This window comes from Podarcis melisellensis (genome assembly GCF_964234715.1).
Source record: "Podarcis melisellensis genome assembly, chromosome: 14".
In the NCBI taxonomy this organism is placed as follows: Eukaryota; Metazoa; Chordata; class Lepidosauria; order Squamata; family Lacertidae; genus Podarcis; species Podarcis melisellensis.
Genome location: NC_138546.1, coordinates 401,580 through 425,820, shown reverse-complemented (window position 1 = coordinate 425,820; position 24,241 = coordinate 401,580). Strand labels below are relative to the sequence as shown.

The 24,241-nt window shown below is 53.4% G+C and overlaps 1 protein-coding gene across 2 annotated transcripts; it reads left to right on the top strand.

Annotated features, from left to right (window-relative positions):
- The first annotated feature begins 103 nt into the window (after positions 1 to 103).
- On the top strand, positions 104 to 23,659 carry GSG1L (GSG1 like). 2 transcript variants are annotated; one of them, XM_081889203.1, is made up of 7 exons: positions 104 to 494; positions 10,230 to 10,277; positions 12,039 to 12,191; positions 14,230 to 14,341; positions 15,835 to 16,002; positions 21,928 to 22,431; positions 23,004 to 23,659. In XM_081889203.1, exons 1-7 carry the CDS (start codon positions 119 to 121, stop codon positions 23,407 to 23,409), a joined length of 1,767 nt encoding a protein of 588 aa, XP_081745329.1. In that variant the 5' UTR covers positions 104 to 118; the 3' UTR covers positions 23,410 to 23,659. The 2 variants fall into 2 exon arrangements, with proteins under 2 accessions (XP_081745329.1, XP_081745328.1); XM_081889202.1 differs by having other exon boundaries at positions 23,001 to 23,659.
- The last annotated feature ends 582 nt before the right edge of the window (positions 23,660 to 24,241 follow it).

Genomic DNA, 24,241 nt, shown 5'->3' with positions numbered 1-24,241 from the left:
CGGCGGCGTTGGCTGGCCAGTGGCGCGCCGGCTGAGCCCGAGGCGCGCGCCCCCTCCTAGCCATGGCAGGCCTCCTCGGCCGCCGGCGCCGCCTGCCTGGTGCGTGGCGCGGGCGAGCATGAAGGCGGCGGCGGCGGGCGGGAGCGGGGCCCCGTCGGGGCGCGGCGGGGCCGTCGGGGGCCGTCGGGCGCGGGCGCTGCTGGCCGTGGGGCTCAACCTGCTGGCGCTGCTTTTTTCGGCCACGGCCTTCGGGACGACGCACTGGTGCGAAGGGACGCAGCGGGTGCCCAAGCCCACCTGCGGGCCCCACAAGCGCACCAACTGCCTCGACTACGGCTACGAAGCCTCCGCCAACGAGACGGCGCGCAACGGCTCCTCGCCGCCCGCCTCCAACGTGGTGCACTACAGCTGGGAGACGGGCGACGACCGCTTCCTCTTCAGGTACTTCCACGCCGGCATCTGGTACTCGTGCGAGGAGAACATCAACACGCCCGGTGAGTACCTGCGGGCGAGGGCTGGGGGCACCGCCTCGCCCCTGGCATGCGGAGAAGCCTGCGGCGGGACAAGGGCACCGCGCGCAGCAACCTCCCCAAGGCCCCGGGCTCATCCGCCGCCCGAGAGGCTTCGCGCCCCGCCGGCAGGGGACGCCGTTGGCGGTGGGGAGGGGGCGCGCGCCAGGGCCGCTCTGTGGGACTTCTGGCCGGGCGGGAGGGCGCCTGTCCCCCTGCCCGTCTGCCGGGGACCCGGAGGGAGGCTTGGGCTGCTGCAGCAGAGGCCTCCTCGGAAGTAATCCCACCGTAGCTGAGTGGCGCTTACGCGCAGGTAAGTCTGCCCGGCCTTGCGGCATCTGCTGGCGTTGCTGTGGCGACGGCGGATGGCGCGTTGGCACGGGCAGCGTCGCAGGCAGCAGGCAAGGCGGCCTATGCCCGCTCCGGGGCCCCGGCCAGCCCCGGCTGCGAGGAGGGGGACCGGCCTCAAGCACAGCGCAGGGATGGGGGCTCCCGAGGAGCCCGGCCCAATGCCCCCCTCGAGGGCGGCGGCTTCTCTTCCGCCCCTTCCCCTTCCTTGGCTCCCTCTTCCTTGCGCCGCGCAGGAGGGTCGTTCCAGCGCTCTTGGTCGAGGGCAAAGTGCTCCGAGGCTCCGGGCTCACCCCGCCCGGGAAGAGGCATCCCGGGCCTCCATGTATTCTCCGCTGACTCCCAGGCTGCTCTCCCCCAAATCCCTGCCTTCGCACACTTTCCTCTGCCGCGGCCCGGATTTTCTCGTAGCCTCAGAATATCCCTGGTATGAGAAAACCCAGGTTGAAGGAGCCGAAAGACGGCAATATGGACAGCAGAGAATCAACGGAGGTCCGGGGAGTTTCTTGTCCATATGAGATGACAGTACGGGTGAGCCCTCTGCCTCCTCGTGGGCTTGTCCCCCTCCACGTTGAGTCCTGCCGGGGGCTGTGCCCCCGCCTTTGCTGCGAGCCACGGATGGAGCAGCCGGAGGCTCTCCTAGTCCCCCGGGACACCCCGGCTTCGTGGCCCCCCCGCAAACCAGCTGCGGCTGCTGCCCTCCTGTCTCCTAGCAAAGCATGGCGCAGTTCCCCTGCTCACTTAGAAGTGTGTCTGAGGGTCCCCCCCCCCCGCTTTAAAACACGCTGGACAATTAAGTCCTGGAGTCCCAACTTTGTTTCTGATTCTTTTTTTTATATAAGATATTTATTAAGATTTTTTAGAGAGATACATAAGAACATATAAAAAATAAAACAATACAAAACATAAAGCAAAAAAATAAAATAAAGAATACATGAAAAAAAGAAAGAATAAACATTTTCCCCATTTCTTAACCCTGTTTCTTGGCTTCCCCACACCTCCCTTCTTTGTGTTCCTGTTTACCATCAGATTCAGCAAATCCCTATCCTCTTTCAAATCTCATTATCTGTTAAAATATTTAAGTAAGTCGTATTTCCATACTTTCATCCCTATTACATTCCTTATTGCATAATCATACCTTATTCACTAATGCCATATTATTTTATATCTCACATCATTTTAACATTCATGGATTTTACAATGTGTCTGCAGGTAGTCTTTAAATTTCTTCCAGTCCTTTTCCACCACGAGAAATATTCCCCCAAACCTGCAAGTTACATCAGTGCCAAACTAGTTGTGTGGGTGAAATAAACCAGCATGGTAGTTTCTTGAAAAAGAAGTTAAATAGCAGCCTGGGCAGCTTGGGAGGGGGGTGGGAGTGGGAAGGTGGGAGAGTTTAAGCCTGCCATGGTGGAGACAGTAATCGACACCCCCGCCAGCTGCTCTTTGCATCTCAAGCAAAGCTCTTGATTTGATCTCCCCCCCCCACCTCCTTCAAACCACCCCCACTCCATCAGGGCAATCCATGGCTGCGTGACCCCCCCTTTTATAGAGGACAGACATGGAACACATGAAACTGCCTTATGAAGCCAGACCATTGGCCCACACAGCTCTGCACTGTCCGCACCGACCGGCAGCTGCTCTCCAGGGATTCTGGCAGGAGTCCCTCCCAGCCCCACCTGGAGATGGACCTGAGACCTTCTGCCTGCAAGGCACTTGCTCTGCCACTGAGCTGCCAGGACCCTTCCCCTGGGCTGTGCAAGCCTTCCAGCAAGGGAGCCACCGGGGCTGAGCTTGCAGGCAGCTGCGCAGCTTCTCTGAGGTCTGGAAGTTGCTCAGCTTGAGGGGACTGAAGCCTCTCCCTGCAGACTCAGGCGGTGTGGGGCTGCCAAGTGACCCAGGCATCTTGGCTTTCGCTTCCTGGAGCGCTGAGCTCTGTGTTAAACTGTGGCTCTCTGTGTGTCTGGGGAAACCTTGTCCTGTAGTCGAGATAAGCAGCGTTGATGCTTTGATTCATCAGCCATCAGGGAGGGAATAATTCCTCCAGTTCCTGAGCAGGGCAAAGCTCCCTAGATCCCTCCATCGTCCCCTGGGCAACTGGGCTGCAGGGGGACGGCTTGCGTAGCTAGAAGCAGGTTCTTCCAAGGCAGCTTGTAAGGCTGGATGTCTGAGAAGGATCCTTGGTCCAGCCTTGTCTCCTCAGAGGAGCAACAGCTCTCTGGGGTCTCCAGCAGGGGGAGGAGGGCCTCTTCCAGCACCTGGTGCTGCTACCCAGGGTACTAAGTGCTATAGAAGAAACCTGCTCCTTTTTCCTTATGGGGTATCCAAGAGCCTGAACAGAGTCCTTAAGAGGGTTCACTATCGGTAGGGATAACATTGAGAAGCAAAGCAGCTAGTAAGCCTAATCTTTATTAAACTGTTGCAACAGGGTCCTCACTCACCCCACTCAGGAGGGAGGAGGAACCCCAAACAATGGTGTGAAAGCCCTTATATAGACTTTTGAAATTGCCCACCTTGTAGCCCAAGACAACCCTCCAAAACATCCCTCATACAACACAGAAGGGGGCATCTGCAGCAGAAATCCTGTTGGCCAGAATATCTGTTAATGGTCACTGATTGCTTGACCTGGGCAGCCTGGCCATTCTTTTGTGATGGTCAATATTTTAATTCCTGAATCCAGGTCACAGGCTCACCATATCCATGCACATCTATGCTCCTAAGACGGGAGTAGCCTCCCTTCCTGCAGAGGAACATTTGAGGTCACTGAAAGATGGCTTCAGGATTACTCTCCTGTACTATTTCAGATATGTGGTTTATATACCGGTACTTATGTATGTGTTTGCCTTGTACATTTACAAACGTTTATGTTTGGGAACCTTAGAGTTCTTATAACATAAGGATTGGGACCCAGGGCCTCCTGCAGATGCTTGAGCCTACTCTGAGCAGCGGCTCTCAGGTAGTCTCTTTATTTGAGCCACTTAAATTTCTGAAACTCTAAAAGCCACCTTAAGTCTCAAAGCTGCTATGAGCTTTCCCTGCCGCAGTCTGGAGTGTTGGTCATAAATGCACTTGTAAGAAGTGCCTGCTGGATCTGGCCCATGGCCCCTCTTGTCCGGCACCCTCTTCTCACAGTGGCTAACCAGGTGCCTGGGGAAAACCAGCAAGCAGGATTCGAATACAGGAGCAACTCTCCCCTCCCGTGGCTTCTAGCAACAGGCATTCAGAAGCATCGCTGCCTCAGTCGCCCTCGATAGCCCTCTCCTCCATGCATTTGTCTAAATTTGACTCGGAGGAGACCTTTGAGGGAGGCCTGCTGCTCAGCGCATCGACTGTGCTGCTTCTCCCTGGGTGTGTGGGCTCCTGGTGGGGAGAGGGATTGGTTTTGCCTGTGCCTGTTGTTTGTGCCAAAACAGCCCTGCAAGCTCCATCTGTGTCTGTTTTGCAAAGATGTTTTCACTGCCATAGCCAGAAGCAGAAGAAGAGCTGCAGCCCCCCTGGACCTCACAACTCCCCCCCTCCACTCCTCCCCCCCTTGCAACCGTGGGCCAAGGGGAGCAGTGGTGGCTGTTGGGAGGGGAGGGGGACGCAGAGCATGAAGTCCTGCCAGGGTGGGGAGTACCGACTGCTTCCAAATTCTGGTGACTGGGAAAAGGCAGTGCGTCCGCCCAGCTTCCCTGCCAAGTCTGAAATTAAATCTAAAAAGCTTAGAAGAAGATCAGTTATACAATATGCTCAAAAATAGCAGGAATAAATCCTCAGCAGCAAAGAGGGAGTGATGGCACTTTGTTGTGTGGAGGGGGGGCATGGAAGTCACCTTCCCGGGCTGCTGGTTAAAGTCAAAGGTCAAGTCTCACCCCCCCATCCGCCACGGTGGGGCAGTTTTTGGTGAGGAAGCCTGGTTGGAGGTGCAGGAGCCACTGGAACACAGATTCCTGCTAGGATGTGCCTGCGGTCATGGCGGGGGGGGGGGGAGATGACCTGCTTCTCAAGGGCCCTTCAGAAAACCTGCATTTGATGAAGCTCCAAGAAGGGCTCTTAAACTGGTCATCGTCTGGGGACCCAGTAAAGGGAGTCAGCAGGGAGCCAGCAGACATTGCGGCCCAGTCAGAGGGAAGGAGGCAATTCTCCTGCAAAGGTCCCAAATAAATCAGCATGATGTGCTGTTTCTGTTGACACACTTCACTTTTAAAAATCATGGGGCTGGGGGGCGGGCTCAGCTGCTTTCAGATTAATGCAACAACAATGGGGCAAGGCTACAAGGGGGGGGGAGAGACACATTCAAAGAGCCATGGAAATGAAAGGTTTTTGAGAGAAGTGCTTTGGAACATGCATCATGCCTGCTGCAAAATGCTCTCATTTGCATCTTTATTATTATTAATTATTATTATTTCATTTCTATACCCCTTTATATTTTTAAGAAAAATCTCAAAGCGGTTTACCTCTTACTAAACATCAATAAAACAATGCAGAATCAAACGTTTCTGAAGAAAGTCAAATATAAAGCACACAGTCAAAGCAACACAATTAACAGGAAATCAAAATACCATCTCAAAGATTTCAAAATAAAACATTACAAAGGAGGTCAGCTACAGAATACATATTTAACACAAACAAAGCTAACAAAAAACCAAAATCTTCAACATTTCAAAAGAAAACATTGCCAAGTGAAGTGAAATATAAAATGCGTATTTTAAACAGCATAATTAACAAGAGAATAAAATATTACAAGCACGGCACGGCTGTTTGGCAGGCACAAAAAGATGAGGCAGAATAATCCAATAATTAGGATTTGTTGCCAGGCATAGCGATGTCCCTCTGGTCTCCCTGGAGCCTCTTTAGTAGAGCTGGTGCACCTGGGTCTCGCCCCCTCGGCCAGGAGGAAAGGGCCTTGCAGGGAGCGGCCTTCACGACTGTGGCGTCTGTAGCAGATGTGAAGAAAGTCCAGAAATAACTTGACACTTTTGCTGTTAGAAAAAGGCAGGGAGTTCTTGCTCTCCACCCCTTCCCTGCTAATGCCCAGCCCTGGATCTCTTGTGCTATTGGGAGCCGACTCCTGTGAGCCAAATGGCAGTCTGTGGGCTTCCTTTTGGCAAAGGGGCACTTTAAAAGGTGCCAAGGAAAATCGGGGCCCGTGGCATCCCAGGGTGATTCGTTTCCCTTGTGTGTGGAGCTGAGTCTTTGCTGCGGCCACTGAGCTGGGAATTAGCACTGCAGCTTTTAACGAAGGAGCTGGAGGCTTGCTGGGTTGATGAGACTTGGGGGCTGAGTCCAAGTTCAGTTCCAGCTGCTTGCTTTCAGGTTCCTTGTGAGTGAGAGTAGCTCAGTCGGGAGCATAGCTGTCAACGTTTCCCTTTTTTAAAGGGAAATTCCCTTATTCTGAATAGGATTCCTCGCAAGAAAAGGGAAAAGTTGACAGCTATGGTCGGGAGAGCATGGAAACCGCAGGAGGAGAATATGTTCCTGTGCTGATGTTCAACTTGCAGGCTTCCCTTAATGGGCAGTTGGTTGCCCACTGTGAGAACGGGATGCCGGACCAAATGTCCCTTGGCCTGATCCGGTAGGCTGTGCTTAGTCCCCTAGGACTACTTTCTGGTTGGGGATGCAGGTGGCGCTGTGGTCTAAACCACTGAGCCTCTTGGGCTTGCTGATCAGAAGGTTGGCAGTTCGAATCCTTGCGACGGGGTGAGCTCCCATTGCTCTGTCCCAGCTTCTGCCAACCTAGCAGTTCGAGAGCACACCAGTGCAAGTAGATAAATAGGTACCGCTGCGGCAGGAAAGTAAATGCCGTTTCCGTGCGCTCTGGCTTCCGTCACAGGATCCAGTTGCACCAGAAGTGGTTTAGTCATGCTGGCCAGCAAGCCATGGGTCTAGACATATCTGGGTCTGGGCGCCTTTGAGCTGTCGAGCCACCACCCTCTCTCTCACTTTGCTCCAGAAAGGAGTATTCGAGACCAAGTGACAGTTTTCTAAATCCTCTGGAAGCAGAGAGGGGCTCTTCAAGAGAGGCCACACCATTTCCCCCTTTGATCAAGGCAGCGGGCTTAACTCCCACATGCATTAACTACTCTCTGGACCCACCTGGCTGGCCTCTGCCTCCCGGGTTGTGCCAGCTGTGATGGGCAGGGATGGAGAGGGCACTTGGCCTCCCACCTTCCTGCAGGTGCCCAGCTGTGTCCTCCAGCTGTTTCAGCAACTGAAGCTGATTCCGTAAGCTGTAATGAGACTGCCATTTAACCATTTGTAGTACCTCGGAGTCAAACAGAATCTGTTCCAGAAGTCCGTTTGACCTCCAAAATGTTCAGAAACCAAGGCACGGCTTCTGATTGGCTGCAGGAAGTTCCTGCCACCAATTGGAATCCACATAAGCCAAGTTGGACATTTGGATTCCAAAGAACATTCGCAAACCGGAACACTCACTTCCGGGTTTGCTGCGTTCAGGAGCCAAAACGTTTGACTTGCAAGGAGTTCGGGATCCAAGGTATGACTGTATTGCTGAGGCCTCTCAAAATGCCCCTGGCCTTTCCTCTGCCAGATGGTTGAAGCAGTTGTGTGTGGGGTGGGGATGTGGGCGATGTGGCTCAGGCGAGGGGGTGGATCTTAATTACTGGCATAGGTACCCTTCATTAGCGGTTCAGCTTTTGCCTGCCTCTCTGGCAGCTGATGGATAGGGCTATAGCAGCAAAACACAACAGGATTCAGACTTGGGGATCGTTTGCTCTTTCCTACCCTTTCATGTGCAGACATGATGCCCCTCCCAGGGTTTCATTATTATTTTTAGGGGAAGGAGATGGAGAGAGAGAGATCCACTACACATTTCTGTTATTAGCACGCTATGAATAGTATAAGCTATTAATAGCTGCATAAATACCATTGTTACATAACTCAGCAATGTAAAATTATTCATGGTTATGCAATCTTGCATTGTGTGCCATGTTGGTGATTAAGAAGCTGAATCCCGGGGGGGGGGGAGTGTTTTGGGCTGGAGCAGAAAGACCCCCTTGGCGAGGGGCTGCCAGGAGGAAAGCGAGAGCGGCAAGGCCTGCCCGCTGGGACCTTGGGCACCAGGGTTCTCTTGCTGGCTCAGGTGGGGCAGCCTGGCATGAAGGGGAGGGCTCTGGCTTCCCAACATTGTAGTGTTCCCAAAACAAGGGAGGATTGGACTCTGATTAATAGAACACACACGAGGCTTCACCAGCAAGACTCTGGGAGGAGGTGCCAATAATAATTCCTGTCCACGTCTTGGCCCAGGTTGTTTTATTCACAAAAGAACTTTTTACACAGTGTTCGTAAGAACCAATCAGATTTCCTCTGAGCATTTCAAAAACCAGAAGAAATCCTGTTAACTACAAAGACTACTCTGAGCATGCATACATACATATCTGAGAGTGAACTCTCTTCCTGAACTCTCTTCCTGGCCCCAAGATTAACAAAACTAACAGTAGCTACATCAAAGAAGCTACCTACTATCTCTGTGACCCAGGATGCCTGATGAAGCAACTGGCCTGTGTTTCAGAATGCTTATACACGCCTGTCAGGCACAGAGAAAGCAAATGTGGGATTCAATCAGAAACGATTGTCAATGAATCAAACCCATTCAATGCAATGCTTTCATCGCGGACACAATGGCTTGATGCATATTTTATAATTCCTCATAGTAATCCCATCTGATCACTACATCCACCATTGCAGGAGGTTGGCCTACATTGCCCTTGGGAGTCTGCCCCCCCCCCGCCGTGCCACAATCCTTGTAATCCTCGGGGGGGGGGTGCTGATGCCAGGGTTTGGAAGGGGGCGGGGGCATTGGCCAGCTTTGCCCAACCTGCTTCCTCCAGGTGTTTTGGACTCCCAGAAGCCTCAGCATCATAGAATGTGATTCTATGATGAGTCATAGGATTGGAAGGCACCCCGGGGGTCATCTAGTCCAGCCCCCTGCAATGCAGGAATCTCAGCTCAAGCATCCCTGACAGAGGGCCATACAAACTCTGCTTAAAACCCTCCAAGGAAGAAGAGTTCCTACAGGGCCCTGTTGGAAAGGAAAGAAGGGAGTTGTCATCCAAAACAGTGCAGAGCTTTCAAAGCCCCCTAAACAGGCTTTCACTGAGATATGACCCAATCCCGTTCTCTTGCTTTGTCGTATTTTAAGACTGTGTTGTTATTTGTTTGTTTGTTTAATGATAAGTGGGGTGTGCAACCAGGGCCAGATTTAGATAATGGGGCCCTTTATATGTCCAGCTGTCCTTTGTCAACAACAAATTGTTGCTGTTTTTTGTGTTGAATATATGCAATGTGGCAATTTATGAACCTCATAGGTATCTCAAGCCATTTGCACATCTTGCCATGCAGCCAGTCCACGCAGAATGTAGGCACCCTATATATAGAAAGGAGCAAACCAGTGATATTTGAGGGAGCAGGCTAGCAGGCGGGGCCCAGGACTTACATCACAGGAGCTTACACAACACAAAACACCGTTGCTGTATGTAGGTTTTATTTGATTTGGGTTTTATCTTTTTTTATTTTAGAAATGTACATCCAGTTTTTTTTCTTTCAATTTTTTTGGGGCCCCCAAGAGAGTGGGGGCCCCTAAGCTGTAGCTTGTTTAGCTTATACGTAAATCCGGCACTGGGTGCAACTGTATAAATGAACGAACAAACAAATCTGGAGAGCCCTGGCTTGAGAAAGGCTGGCACAGAGCCTCGGAACTGCCCCTCCTGGGCTCCTGAGTCAGACCAGGGGTCCATCTGGCTGAAGATGAGCAGCCAGGGACTTGCCACAGCCCCAGGCAGGAAAAGCCCCCCCCCCAGCCCCCTGCAGCCTCTTAGCTGAAGCTCAAGACCACCCGTGTGCAGGATGAATCCCTTCCCAGCCACCCCTCTCTTCTTCCCTTGTCCTCTAAGCAGAGGTGGCGACTGGATTGGGGACCTTCTGCATGCAAAACAGGGGACCCACCCATTTCTCAGGTGGGGCAGCACTGGTAGAGGCCCTGTGGGCAGGCAGAAGGGGCAGGACAGGCCCGGCTGCCCCTTCCTGGGAGAATGGTCTCTGCTTGGAGAAAGGGCTGTGCGGCTCTGGGGCAGATCAGTTGCCCTGCATGCAGAAGCCCCAGGCTCAGTCCCCAACCGCCATCTCCAGGTCAGGCTGCCTGGAAGCCTGGGATGCCCCCGCTGCCCACCGGTGTAGACAGGGCAGAGCCAGAGGGAGCCAGGGGCCTGACTCTGCTCCCAGCTGCCTCTCTTCCTGCCTGAACGGGGCCTCCCAGGAGCAGCAGTTTGGGGGGCTGTGAGAGAGGGCAGGAGCGAGAGGAGCCTTGCTGGGGGTGTGGCGATGCCCACTCAGCCTCTGCCTGCCTGTCCAACCTTTCCTCTTCTCTTCAAGGTGAGAAATGCCGGAGTTTCATTGACCTTGCTCCAGCTTCTGAGAAAGGTAAGAGATGCGCATCAGCCGGGGTCACCTTTGCGCAGGTGACAGTGGCAGCGCCAGGAGAGGGAGGGAGGGAGGGAGGGAGGGAGCGTGTCTGTCTGCCTCTGTCTCTTATCCCGCCCCCCCCCTGTGTTTTGATGGTGAGATCAGCACCGCTGAATCGAGAAATCCTGTCCTTTTGCAGAGGGGAGCCAAGGCCCTTGTGCTGCCTCAGTTTGCCTGTAAGCAACAGGCATATCCTTGCTTCCTTCGCTGGGAGGGAGCCTGTTCATAACTGGGGGGCAGAACAGCTGTTCCCTGGCGACTCTTTTGCCCCTTTTGTGCCTGTGCTGGAAGTGGCAAGGTCAGAGCAACGCGAGAGCCCTGCTTTGCAGACCTCTAAAAGCCACGAACGTTGACCTGTCAACTCAGGGTCCCGTGCTGGGGGGGGTGTCTTGCCCCACCTGGGCTTTGCCCTGATAGCTCCTTCTGCTTTGGGGCCCCCTTCCTTCCTCCCGGATCCTGGAGGGATGCCACCTGGCTGCCACTCCACCTGCCAGGCCCCACGTTTGGTCCTCTTGCCTTCCTCCAGCGCTGCACAAGGGGCCGGGGGCTTCCTAGCCCACCTCCTTTGTGGCAAAGAGCCTACTTGATTGGCCCTCTCCATTACTCTTCCAGATCTCCCCAGAGATTGGGGGTGGCACAGGGCAGCTGCTGGCACTGGGTAAACATCGAGAGGAGCAGGAGGTTTGAGGCTGGCCTGAGTCCCTGAAGGGCTGCTGCTGCCTTTTCTCCTGTGAACCTGTCTTTGTGCCCCCTCCTCTTTGTGCCCCCCTCCCAGGTTTAGATGGGTGACTGCAGGTGGCAACACCCCCCACCAGCTTGTGGGGTTTTCTCCCCTGGCAAAGGTGTGCAGTGCATCCTTACTGCTGACTTCCAGTTGGCATTGCTCAAGCCTCAGCACCTCTTGTGGAGACCACCGGCTGCACGTTGCTTCCCTGCCCATCTCCTTCCCTTTCCACTGCCATTGGGCTGAATTTTGGATTGTAAGCTTCTCGGGGCTGAGACCTTGTCCTCATTTCAGCATCACCAACACTGATGGTGCTCTCTAAATAAAAATGGTGATTTTAGGCGCTTGGTGAAATCTGCCCTCTCCGCTCATGCTGTGGTTTTTAATCGTGCTGCTTTCTTTTGGATGCTGATTTTAGAGGGTATTTCTTTTGTTGCTTTTTTCTTTTTTTTTGGTAAGTCCGCATGAGGACTATTCAGGGGGAAGGCAGGACATAAATTTCCTAAACAAATAATGCTTTGCACGTTCTGTTCTCTTCCTTTCCCAAGGCAGGCAGTGAACTCTGAGGACTAGTGGGCTTGTCATGGGCCACAGAGGGAGGGAGGGAGGGAGGGAGGGATGGGGCCAAATGAAGGAAGATGATTGCTACTAGCCGCCAGTGGGCTATGAAATGAACCCCACCCCATCCTGGTGGCCCCATCCCAGAAAATGCTTGCTTCTCGTTGCCTCAAAAGGCGGCTGAGGGCAAATCCATGGTTCTGGGAGCAGGGCTGTTTTCCAATTGAGCTTGGAATCAACCCAGCAGCAGCTCAGCTGGAAACTCCCTTGCTCAGCTTAGGATCATAGAATTGTCAAGTCGGAAGGAACCCCCCGAAGGTCATCTAGCCCAACCCCGTTGCAGTGCGGGAGTCGCAGCTGAAGTTTGCCCTGCGCCAGCCTCTCTGATCTGAGAGAGCTCCCTCCCGGTGCTGACGATGTCCCTTGTGCGCTTGCAGGAGTCTTGTGGCTGTCGGTGGTGTCAGAAGTGCTCTACATCGCTTTGCTGGTCATCGGTTTCAGCCTCATGTGCCTTGAGCTCATCCACTCCAACAACGTGATTGACGGGCTCAAACTCAACGCTTTCGCCGCCGTCTTCACGGTGCTCTCAGGTAGGTCCCTGCGCAAGCCCAGGAAATATTCCGGGAAGTAGCTGAACTCCTTGCACTGCAGCAAGGTGAAAACAGCTACTTGGTCGTGGAAGAAATAAAGAAAATACTAAGAATATCATATAGTAAAAGGCCAGGGGCATTCCTTTTAGATATTTTAAATGATGATATTCCAAAAGACAAAACCAAAATTTTCTTATACGCGACATCTGCAGCAAGAATCCTGGTGGCTAAGTATTGGAAAAGGAATCAGTTACCCACTAGGGGAGAATAGTTATGCAAGCTTTCAGAATACTTAGAATTAGCCAAATTGACAGACATAATAAGACAAAAACCAAAAAGTGAAGTGAGAAAGGAATGGAAGCACCTAAATGAATACTTTAAAAGCCAAGGTTCGAGAACAGAAATCTGGCTGAGTCTGGAATAACCTTGTGAAAGGATAAGAAAGAGGGATTTATATTTAGATGTTAGGATAGAGATTATAAGGAAAAAAGGAAGACACAATGAGAGATAAAGGAGGTGCTGTGGGATTGGTGGAAGTCAATGTTTGTTTTTCTTTTTAGTGTTTATATTATTAACTTGTAAGATATGATTTTTTTGTTTTTTTAATGTTGGTTTTTGTGTTTTGTTATTTTTCGATATCTTTTGTGTTGTTGTTATGTGGAAAATACTAATAAAATGACACACAATGACAAAAAAAATTAAATTAAATTAAAAAAGAAAAAAGAAAACAGCTACTTGGTTGAGCTGGAATGGTTTGTTTTTGAGGCTGGGGCCATCAGTGAAGACCATTTCTTTCCTCTCCCAGATATGAGGCTCTCTTGCTCTGAGCTGGACCCATCTTGGGCCACTGCAATTCCATGCCGACCTTCGGCAGAGGGCCCTTTCACTGCCTGGCCACACGGGGAGTTGAACCCAGAACTTCTCGCTCACAAAGAATAATGATGATAATAATAATTTATTATTTGTACCCTGCCCATCTGACTGGGTTGCCCAGCCACTCTGGGCTGCTCCCAACATATATAAAGGCATAAAACCTTAAGCCTTACAAAGCTTCCCTAAACAGGGCTGCCTTCAGATGTCTTCTAAAAGCCAGATAGTTGCTTGTCTCCTTGACATCCGATGGGAGGGAATTCCACAGGGTGGAGGCCACTACCGAGAAGGCCCTCTGCCTGGTTCCCTGTACTGCTGAGCTACAGTCCCCTCCCCTCCAAGCGACAGGACACCTGCTTGGCCTGCAGAAGGTCCCAGGGCTGGTCCCTGGCAGTATCTCCAGCTGCAGAGGGAGGTGGGTCTCCGGTGATGGGGAGCTTGCCCCACAGTTGCTGGGCGGCTCGATGGTGGCCTGGCTCCAAGACAGCCTCAGGGTCTCCCCTGTCCCAGCAATGGAAACCTTTGGGTCTGTGTTGTGGGAATGTTCAGGGATGCAGGAGAGGATATATTGTCTGATTATAGCCTTTCCAACTTGTGTTAACAAGTTCACAGTTTAGCAGAGTAACATCCCGCTTTTTAAACTCACAGCGGATGCGCTTGTTCAGGCTCGCTAAAGCCTCCATAATAACTGTTCTGGTATTTTCCCCTTATTTCCTTATAAAAGATAAGACACAACACAGTCTTCTACAAAAGTATAAAAAGAGTTTACTCACACACCATTCTGTTCACAATAGGATCCCAGAAGGCAGACTTAGCTTAGAAAAGTAACATACACCTGGAAAATATCTCATAAGGAGACAGTCCCTTTGTCTTCTCTTGGCTGGAAGCCAAGAGAGCATCTTTGGCTAAGCAGATGTTGCTTCTTTGATGCATGTAGTCACAGAGAGAGAGATGGCTGCCCTGCCCTGTGCTTTTGTCGTTACCTGCACAGGTGAGGCCACACCCACCTCTAGTCACATGCAGAGGAAGTCTGTCCCAGCCCAGAAGGAAACAGGAAGTTTTCCTGCTGGCTGGACAAACATTCCTCCCCATGTGTAAACATGTTCACTCTAGGAGTGTTGTCCTTGACTGCTCTTGTGTTTCGCATCCCACATGTGTCTCCTCGCAGGGCTCTTGGGGATGGTGGCTCACATGATGTACACCCAGGTGTTCCAGGTGACGGTCAGCCTCGGCCCGGAAGACTGGAGGCCGCACTCGTGGGACTACGGCTGGTCCTTCTGGTGAGACTGAGCGGCTGAAGGCTCTGCGTGGCTTGGGGGGGGACCCTCATGGAGGGCCCTCTTGGAAACTGAGGACTCGGCTGGCCCAGCGATGGGTTATCAGGAGAGCAAAGCACAGGAGGCTTCTGCAGGCAGAGACCTTTCTCTCCCCCACCCCAACTCCATTATTCAGCCATGGCCAAGGATCAGGCTGCCTTGTCTGGGCTCCTGTCAGTCTCCTGGAGTCCCACAGGCCTCCTGGCACCTCTGGAATTGCAGGGGGGGTCCGTGGGCATCCCTTCCTCTTTTGCATCCCCCAGGGTGGAAGGACAGGGCAAGCGTGAAGAAGAGAGGCTGCTTCTGGCGCAGAACAAGGCGTGAGGTGCCTCTCCTGAGCCAAGAGTCTGGGTCTAAGGAAGGAGCTCAGTCCTGGACATCCGCTATCGGGAGGGGGAAATGTGCCTGGGCGGTGCTTTGTTGCGCCTCGCCTTGAGCTGGGGGGGGCTGTGCCCCCAAAGGTCATTTAATTAAGATTTTACTTTCCTGTTTTAATATTCTTTCCTTGATGTCCCATGGCTGTTTTAACTGTATTATTATTATTATTACTACTACTACTACTACTGCTGCATTTTCACAATTACATATACATATGCAAATATCTTCTTCCATTCCCATTAGTTATATACACTATATTCATTCTTACATACATTGCATTTTGCTTTTCAAAATACTATACCAGTCACCAAAAAAACATTTCCCACCATAAATTTCGTTTTCTCCAGGTTGACTTCACCCACCCACCCACCCACCCACCCACCCCCCACCCCCCACACACCCTCCTCACGGCTTCTTCATGCTTTCTTTTCTCCATACCGAGTTGTTTTCCACTTTATTTATTGTCGTTAAAAAGAATAGTTCTTCCCTGACTAATTTCTCCCTCTTTGTGAAGTTTATTTTCAGCACCTCTTAATCCCCCCCGTTGGACACTGTTGCTTGAACAGATATATTTCAAAACAATCCCCTTCCTTTTTATACCTTTGAATTGATTGACCCCTTATTTTATTATTATATTTGTTTGATTGCTATGAGCCACCTTGAGCACCATTTGGTGGAAAGGTGAAATGCAAATTAAATATATCAATCAATCAATCAATCAATCTTTATTACGGTCCAGAGACCCAACAAATTGTTACAACGCAATGGACAATTCAGACAGCCTACCTCCAGGTTAAACAAGCATTTTGTTCAGACTTAAAGACAGAGATCATTGGTTCTTGCAGCCACCGATAAAAACTTCGCCACCGCTAATGTTCTAGCGTTTGTCTGGTCTTCCAGTAGGAACCTGACATAAATATATAACTATGAATGAGTGAATGTCCAGGATGGGCCCTGTGCCGCCTTGGGACCCAGCACCAGAGAGGGGCCTTGCTGGGGGTGGGGTGGGGTCCTGGTCCTGGGCCTGCCACCCAGCCCCCTTTCTCCCTTCTCCCCCCCCCCCGTCTCTCTCTCTGCAGCCTGGCCTGGGGCTCCTTCACCTGCTGTATGGCTGCCTCCGTCACCACCTTGAACTCCTACACCAAGACGGTCATTGAGTTCCGCCACAAGCGCAAAGTCTTTGAGCAGGGCTTCCCCGAAGAGGCCGCCTACGCGGACCACGAGCCCATCACCTACTTCCACGGAAGGTCAGTGGGGCTGGCCTGGGAGGGCAGGGTGGGGAAGGGGGCTGTGGGGCAGGGAGAAGGAGACCGGCCATCATCACGCCTGCTCCTCCTTGGGGAGGCAGGGTGGGCATGCAGAGGGCAAGGATCCCTTTGGGTGGGTGGTGCCAGGGGGCTCCTCCTTTCCTCTGAGCAAGGCGCAGCTTCCTTTTGATTGGAGAGGAAACGCCCCTAATAATAATAATAATAATAATAATAATAATAATAATATTTATACCCCGCCCTCCCTGTCCAAAACTGGGCTCAGAGCAGCTAACATCAAATGTATAACACATCAACATAAAATCAGGCAATCAGTTAAAATACCTCCTAAAATGAGATCAGGGTCAAATCCAATCAGATGGCAACCTGCAGATTAGAGCGCTCTCTGTCTCCTTCTTGACTCCTCAAGAGGCTTGACTCTTGCTCACCTTCACCCACAAGGACGTTGCCATTGGTTGGCCAGCGTGGCAGGGGCCCCCAAATCTTTACCCAGGCCCCCCAATAATTTCTGGGTTTGTAATCTAGCTGGAGAAGATGATCTGGGTTACTGAAAGTGACATTTGGTGGAATGAATGAATTTGGCTGTCTGAAGCTCACCTGAAGGTAATGACTGGCTGGAGTGGAATGGGTTTGGTGCAAGATCTGTTGGGAACGAACTTAGCTCTGTGACGCTGTGATTCGAAGCTCGCAAAGGGAGGCAGGGAGAGAAGAGGGGCCACTGTGGTGACTCTTTTCTGCTCGCCTTGGGAAGGAGATCTCTCCAGGCCCGGCTTGTGTTGGCTTAGGAGGCAGCAGGTGGGTGGGGAGGCAGCAGCCATCAAAACCATCCCTGATGCTCCAGGTCGGAGTGATCATGAACCTCCTGAAGGTGCCCTGGGGCTCCCCCCCCCCTTTTGACTGGGGCAGGGAGCAGTCAAGAGGCAGCTTCTGTGCCTGGAAGAAGGTGGGCAAAGCGTTCTCAAAATCTCTCTTGCAAAGATAATGAGCAGAATACTTCCCCCGATGACCTACACCCCAGCCAGGAAGCAACGACAGGAAGGGAAGAGTCCTGTATTTTAATGTTTCCTGTCCGAAAGCCATGCAGTTCTGTTTTCCCCCCATTTAAGTGACAGCAATGCTGATGTTGGGAAGAGAGAACCTTTCCTTCTCCCGCCTTGTTCTGGGCATGTTGATGGTCAAGCGCAGGGTCTTTGCGACAGTGACAGCTGGTTGCACCATGGGATATTTCCCTGCTTCCCCCTCCCCTTCTTGCTGGTAACTCAAGGGCTTGGCCTGCCTTGTGAGGATGGATGGCGCTTGCAAACAGATAGAGGCAATTAGGGGGGGTGGGCTTTTGCTGCCCAGCTTCCCAAGGGACTGAGATGAGATGAATGGATGAAGTTAGGATGCAGTGAAAGCAAGGCAGGTCTTTATTTTTCTGTTGCAATAGAGTTCCCTCCCTCCTTGCAAGGAGGCAAGAGAGACCCAGAACAATGGTGCTCAAGCCTCTATAAAGCCTTTTGAAATTGCCCACCCTGTAGCCCAAGCACCCTCCAGACATCGTACATACATCACAGAAGGAGACTGTCTCCAGTAGAAATTTGAGAGTGTTGCTTCTCTCCAGTCTGCCAGGATACCTGATAATGATTGCATTCTTGGCCATTCCTTGGAGATGGTCAATACTTTAGTTCCTCTCTTGCACATATAGTTTGCTCAGCTTAACAGATACTTGCCAGACTGTATTTACAGGGAGGTGTATGCAGTCCCTGCAGTTCAAAAACCATTGGAGAGCTTTCCCCATTTTCTTCCTCCTTGCAGAGAAATAATTGAGGTCAATTTGAGAGAGTCAAAATGGCTTCAGGATTGTTCTCCTGTACTATTTCAGACACGTGGAGTATATACTTCTGTATGTGTGTTTGCCTTGTACATTTATGAGCATTTATTCTCTGCTGGAGACCTTAGAATTCTTATAACAAACGGAGGTGATGAAGGGAACCGTGGCAAGTGTTGAAAGAGGCCTTTCCTGCTCCTTGCCTTTCCTGTGGCTCTTCCTGGTTGACCAGCCTGGGCTGGTGGGGTGCAGAGGATCGGGGCTTGTCCCTGGGAACGAAGCCTGCAAGGAATTGCAGGAGAGCATCACAAATTCTGGTGACATTTCCCTGCAAAAGTCCTTCCTGCATTCTTCCTCTTGCAGCAGTGTCCTACAGGCAGACTGCTGGACCTCACTAGGCAGAGTGTGGTCCGAGTTCTTACAAATGCAGAGCAAAGGGTTGTGTGTCCCTTGTAGCAGGGTCAATTCCGCATTTGGGGGGGGGATATGGGTAAGGTGATCTCTTCTGATCTTCTGGGATCCTGCAGCCGTGGGCAGGGCAGGGCTGTGGGAGTTCAGTTCTGGAATGGATGCACACCCTGGACCACACTCTTTTGAAAGCAGAGAGGTGGAAACAGTGCCCCCCCTTTTCCTGACCCCCCCAGCCTTTGCTTTGAGTGTGAGGAAGGAGGAAGAGGCATCTGGCTGTAGCTCTGCAACCCTGGAGAGGCGCTGCTGCCGGTCAGTGTGGGCACTGTGTCCCCTGACTGTGTCGCTGTGTTCCCTGCGGCTTTGGCTTAGGAGGCGACTGGTCTCCTCCCGGGCCCCGATCCGGCAGGGGAGTCGGCTCCTGCTCAAGGCGCGACTTGTATGTTCTCTTTTCCAGGCTGGAGGAGGAAAGAGGTGAGACTGGGGACGTGAGGCTAGCATGCCTCCATGGCTACTCCTCCAATAGTAAGTGCCGCCTGTCTCTGACTCGCTGTCTGTCTTGCATGGCGGCTCTCCGGGGCAGCAGGCCTGGCGCAGGGGGGCAGGATGTGGGGTGACACAGACTACCAAGGGCCTCAATGTCCCAGGCCACACAACCCCCTTCCTCTTGGCTCTTTTGGAGGGGCGCCCCACCCCCAATTCCTGACTTCACCCTGTCTCTCTGGGCATTGAAGCCTCGCCTTCTGTGATGTCAGCCTTGCTTCAAGGGGCAAGCAGTGGCCCAAACCTCAGTGTTGTGTGTGTGGTGGGGAAACCATCTGTGTTTGTCTTCATGTCACTGAAAGCCAAAGTGGAGGGGCTGCCTTCCAATAGCTGCATCTGTCTTGTCCCGCTGCATTTGTCGTTCGGGCTCCACCTGCTTAGCTTGCATGGGGAACAAGGAATTGCCCAGCATGGCTCTCTCACGCAGCTGAGGTTTAGCAAAGTGCGCCTTAATTTGCAAAGGATCTCATGGCTCAGGTTTTGCAAAGCTTCTTTGGCTCAGTAACTCGCCTTGTGAATGGAGAGCAATTTTGGATGGTGGAAGGTGGTTCTCATGGCCGAAAGGGTTGCACCGGTGGCCACTCCTGTTTTTTGACCAGGTGACTCTCCTCATGTCATTGACACCCCTCCCTGCACCCCTTTGCCCTTGCATTAATCCTGTAAGGGGCTTGAGAGAGATGACTGGGGGGCTTCCAACCAGGCCTGCCCCTCTCACCTCCCCAACTGGACTCCTACCAATACCAAAGTGGGCTGGGCTCATTTCTGAACCAGTGGCAGAGGTGCCTGACTGCTTGATGCTTCTGTGTTGACTTCGTGGGCTGTGGAAATCCCGTTTGGCCCGCCGCCGTGTGTCTTGCTGGGTGATTTAGTAAAGGAGTGTGAGTTGCACTTCAGAGTAACGTTTTGTGGATGTCAGAAGAGCCTCTTGGGCCAAAGGGCTGTCTAAATCCGGAACTCTCCCTGGTGCCTCTTCCGTTCCCCGAGGGCACCTGGCACTCAAAGGTTTCCTGCTTCTGGTAGAACCTCACGGCTGGGCCAAGAGGCAGGTGCCAGCTCTGCCCGGCCATGGAAGCCACCTGAGCCAGGGCCTAGCGCTGGAGGAGCCAGTGCCGTCCCTGCCCTTTCCTCTGCTGCCCTCCAGTGCCACGGGGAGATGCTCAGCCCAGGCCTGGTGTGACCAGGCACACACCCCCCACCCAAAATGCTGGCACCTCCACGTGGATGGGGTGGGCATCTTCTTCTCTGTACCGTTTGGGTTCTGCTTTGTCTGTTTCACTGATCTCCAGGGACCAGGTGGTCTCCCTGTGGGCAAAGACAGAGAAGGGGCTCCCAGTTCTTATTTACTGATTGCTTATTATTTACACCACACTTTCCAGAGTTAGCCCAGTTTTCCAGTCACTTACCTTTTCTGATCTTTTGGGGATGTGGGGGTCTTGCACAACAACTCCTAATCAGCTTCAGTTGCCCAAACTGAATTTATCAGTATGTAGCTGACCCCCCCCAAAAAAAACTACACCCAGAGACCCAAAGTTCTTCACCTGAGGGACCATGTTGGATGGCCATCGCTCAGGGATTCCCTAGCTGACTAGATGATCCTTGGAGGTCCCTTCCAACTCAACAATTCCGTGGCTCTGTGATGGGCTGTGTTGCCCCTCTGACTTGGCACTTGGATTCTGTGGCTGCTCTTTGAGCTGTGGGGGGGGGGGGCTGTGCATGCCTGACTCACGTGGAATCAAGCTGCCCTCCTATAACCTTCCCGGACAAAAGGGATCCATCCAGGATGGTCCTTTCTGCCGCATTTACCATGTCTGTGTGACAGGGACTTGTTCCTTGTTCCTTTAAAGCATCTTTATCTCGCTTTCCCAGAGCGGCTTACAAAGGCCAGTGATAAGGCAGCCCCTGCGTTTGAGCTCACAGTCTAAAAGACACAACAGCAGAGGAAAAGGGATTGGGAGGGAGGAGGGGGAAAGGAAACCTGCATGCTGCTTCTTGGCAACCGAGCTTTTGTAAAGGACCAGCTGGAACGGAGAGATTTCAAGGAGAGGAGCCGATGTGGCTGGTTTTCCAGGAGTCCCCTCTCTCTCCCTCTCCCACCTCCTGCTCCATCTGGGCTTTGCCTCGGCCAGGGCTGTAGCCCAGGGGGGACAGCAGCTGCTGTACACCCAGGAAGTCCCAGCCGTGATCCCTGGCAGCATCTCTTTATGCCTGGGGCAGAGCCCTGCCTGAAACCCTGGATCGCTGCTGCCTGTCAGTGTGCACCACAATGAGCTAGGCTGCCCAGGCACAGGCAGTTTCCTCTGGGCAATTGAGGCTGTTTGCTTCAGCCCTGCCCTCCTTTCCCCCCAGTGTAGACTGGATCCTCCTTTTCTACCTCTGCTTGTGCATGGACGCTTTGATTGCCGCAGTGCTTCACTGAGTCGCCTTGGGGGCGTAAGATGGGAGAAGGCACACGTCCGTCTGGCTTGAAGGAATCTCTGCCTGCAAGGGAGGCTGGCTGCGTTTTGGGCAGAAGGGCACACCTGCCCTGCTGTTGGCAAGAGAGGGCCAAGCAAAGTCTTCTGCTGAAGGCGCAACTGGAAGAGGGGCTGGCTCCCTGCAGTCTGCCCAGGCCAGCTGGGCTCCCTGCTCCCCAAAGGAGCCCCTAAGCAGAACTTGCACCTGGGACAGCCAGCAGCCCTTGGCTGAGCCATAGCAGGTGGGATGGGCAATGCCACCCTGCCAGCTTGAGCCCTTTGCCCAATGGTCATGGAGGAAGCAGACAGCAGGAGCCCTCCCCCCCCCCCACGCCTGTGGGCACCCAAGTCTGTCTTGGTTGGCCTGCTTACTGTGGCCAGGATCCCAGGGGGAATTTCTGTCTCTCACTGCAAGCACCCTCTGGTGCCCTTCCAGTTCTGGGGATTCAGCCCCTGGTAGGTTCAGGAGGGAACTGCTGTGCAAAAGACCCCCACAGACCCCTTTTTTGGTGAGAGAAGGAGAAAAAGCATGCAAGCCCTTTGCCTCCAGCTGCCCCCAAAATTCTCATTGCAACCCCGCCCCTTGCCTTTGAGTGGGCAGAGATGCATGCATTTGCAGCAGCTGTGGCCTTTGCTCACGGGACGTAAAATGTGCCGGCCAGGAGGGGAGTGAACACTCTCGGTCTCTTGCAGGGCTGCACAACACTCAGCTGTGAAGCCGCAGCAAAACGCCAGGAGCCACGATGGGCAGAGGAGCGTCTCACAAGCCCCGTCCAGCTCTCCCACCAGCACCACCAATTCTTCCTCGCTTTCGTCGGAGCCCAGCAGCCGCCTCGCCTCCCCTGAAGCCAGGCATCTGGATGCGGCCCCAGCCGCCGCTCGAGGGACTGCTGAGCACGGCCGCCTGAATCCAAGTGCGCAGGCGGGGGTGTCAGCAGCAGGACCTGGGCCCCTGGCCCCCGGCCAACCCTCAAGGCTGGCATCCCACCCAGCCCCCCCGAGGCCCAACCTGGTGCCAGAGAACATGATGCGCAGAGCCCTGCTGCCTCGGCATGGCAATCCTCCTGTGAGCCGAGAGTTCCTGGCCGCGGCATCAGGAAACCAGCTGGCAAGGCAGACGCGTGCCCAGCCTCTTGGGCATGTGAAGCTGGCAGAAGAAGACATGAGAGCAGCTCAGGAAGAGGAGGACTTGAAGAGGTTTGTGGGTTGCGTGAGGGGCCTGCTGCCAAATGGCGGCCTCATTCTGCACCGGGGATTGCGAGAGCCTCTCCGCTCAGCTCTGTAGGAATGAGTCCCATGCTAGTGTCAAGGAGGGAGATGTTCCGCCTCATTCATCCAGGAAGTGGCCGAGGTGCCATCTTGGGGTTCTGGCTCTTGCTGGGTGCTTTGCGGGTCTTGTGGGTGCCAACACCTGCCTCTTCCTACTGGGCTGCAGTGTCAGAGTTCAGCCATGGCAACAGCAAGAGGCTCTCTATATGGTCCCAGGCACCGCTTTAGAAAAATGCAGCAAGGGGAAGTGTTGTGTGTCCGTGACGCTGTTGTCCTGCAGACCTAAAAGAGAGCTGAATGGGGTGTCCCCTCCCCTGGGATGTGTGGCGCATGAAATGCTCATGGTGTGCAAGGAATGTTTTCCTGCCGTGTGCACTGCCTCTGGCTGGCACAAAGGCACTTCCCATCCCTCTCCCAGCAGGTGCCATGAAAGGGGCATGGCGGAGGGAGGGGCTGCTCAGCGCATGATGCCCACCCTTCCCTCTCTCTCTTCCCAGCAGAGGCCTGGTGACCCGTCAGGAGCTGCTGGCAGTGGAGCAAGAGCTGCAGGAGGTCCGGGAAGAGCTGAAGTGCCTGCGCTGGAAGGTCCGGCACATTGGGGAGACGGTGCAGCCGCTGGCCGAGGAGAACAAGCGCTACAACGGCTACACCCTGACGGAGCTGAAGGCCCTGGCGCAGTCCGAAAAGGACCCCTGCAAGGCCGCCCACAAGATCCTGGCGCTGCTCTTCAGCGACGTCTACCTGCTGCAGCACTTGGCGGCGGCCGACCAGGCCTGCAACTCCAGGACCCTCCCCAGACCCCAAATGGACCCGGAGCTCTACACGGTCTACTGCGACATCCTGCAGAGCATCTTCCCAGGGATGAGCAGCCAGGCCCTGCGGGAGAGGATGCAGCTGGGCGTGTAGGAAGGAAGGCCAAAGCCCCCTGGGGACGGACGGCGCCCAGCCAAGGGCCAGCGGGCCGGGAGCGGACTCTGGCCCCATCCTCGGCCCTTTCCCACCCACGGTCCCTGCCACCGCTAGAGGCCTGGGGAGAAGCAGGTGGACCTGGCTTGGGACAACCCTGAGTCTGCAGAACAGAGCATATATTCATTCATAGCTTTTTTTAAAAAGAAGACGACAGATATGTATTAAATATTGCTGGTTTTGTTTTTTATCTGTGCGGCTGATATTTGGTAAAGGATGCTGCCGTCTGTGCAGCTGCTTCAAGGCGATGGCGTGTCCTGCTGTGGGGGAAGCTTTGGCAGATGCTGACCCCTTCTTTGGGGCAAGCCTCTCCTGTGGGGGGCCACAAGAGGGGGCCACGGCCTTGGCCAGCCATGGATCTGGCCCCCTTCTCTCTCTCTGGTCTTCCCTGCCATAGCTGGCTGCCGGCACTTACAGATCACTGCCTGCGCCACAAACTCGGCCTCCAAGTCTTACACAACAGGCACTTGGGGAGGGGATTAAGGGCAGCCAAACATGACCTGGCTGGGTTTGTGTGCCCTCAGGAAAGGTGGGATGGCTCAAAGCACCAAGAGAACCTCGATTACTTCTTCTGCAAAGGCCACCGACTTGGGGGGTGTGTGTGAGAGAGAGAGCCAGTGCTGGGAGGGGCAATGCCCGTCCTCTGGCCATGGCTGACTGACTACCATTTCGCTTTCCTGACAGCCCTAACTGGGATAAATAATCCTGGCCAGAGCCAGCCTCCTCCTTCACGCATCCTCCTCGCTGGTTGCTAATAGAAATGTCAGCCTGA

What these genes read in the sequence shown, in the direction of transcription:
- GSG1L (XM_081889202.1), top strand. Translation starts at nt 119, where the DNA reads ATGAAGGCGGCGGCGGCGGGCGGGAGCGGGGCCCCGTCGGGGCGCGGC. An exon ending in GGAGAACATCAACACGCCCG is followed by an intron (nt 495 to 10,229) that starts GTGAGTACCTGC and finishes CTTCTCTTCAAG; the next exon opens with GTGAGAAATGCCGGAGTTTC. An exon ending in GACTACGGCTGGTCCTTCTG is followed by an intron (nt 14,342 to 15,834) that starts GTGAGACTGAGC and finishes CTCTCTCTGCAG; the next exon opens with CCTGGCCTGGGGCTCCTTCA.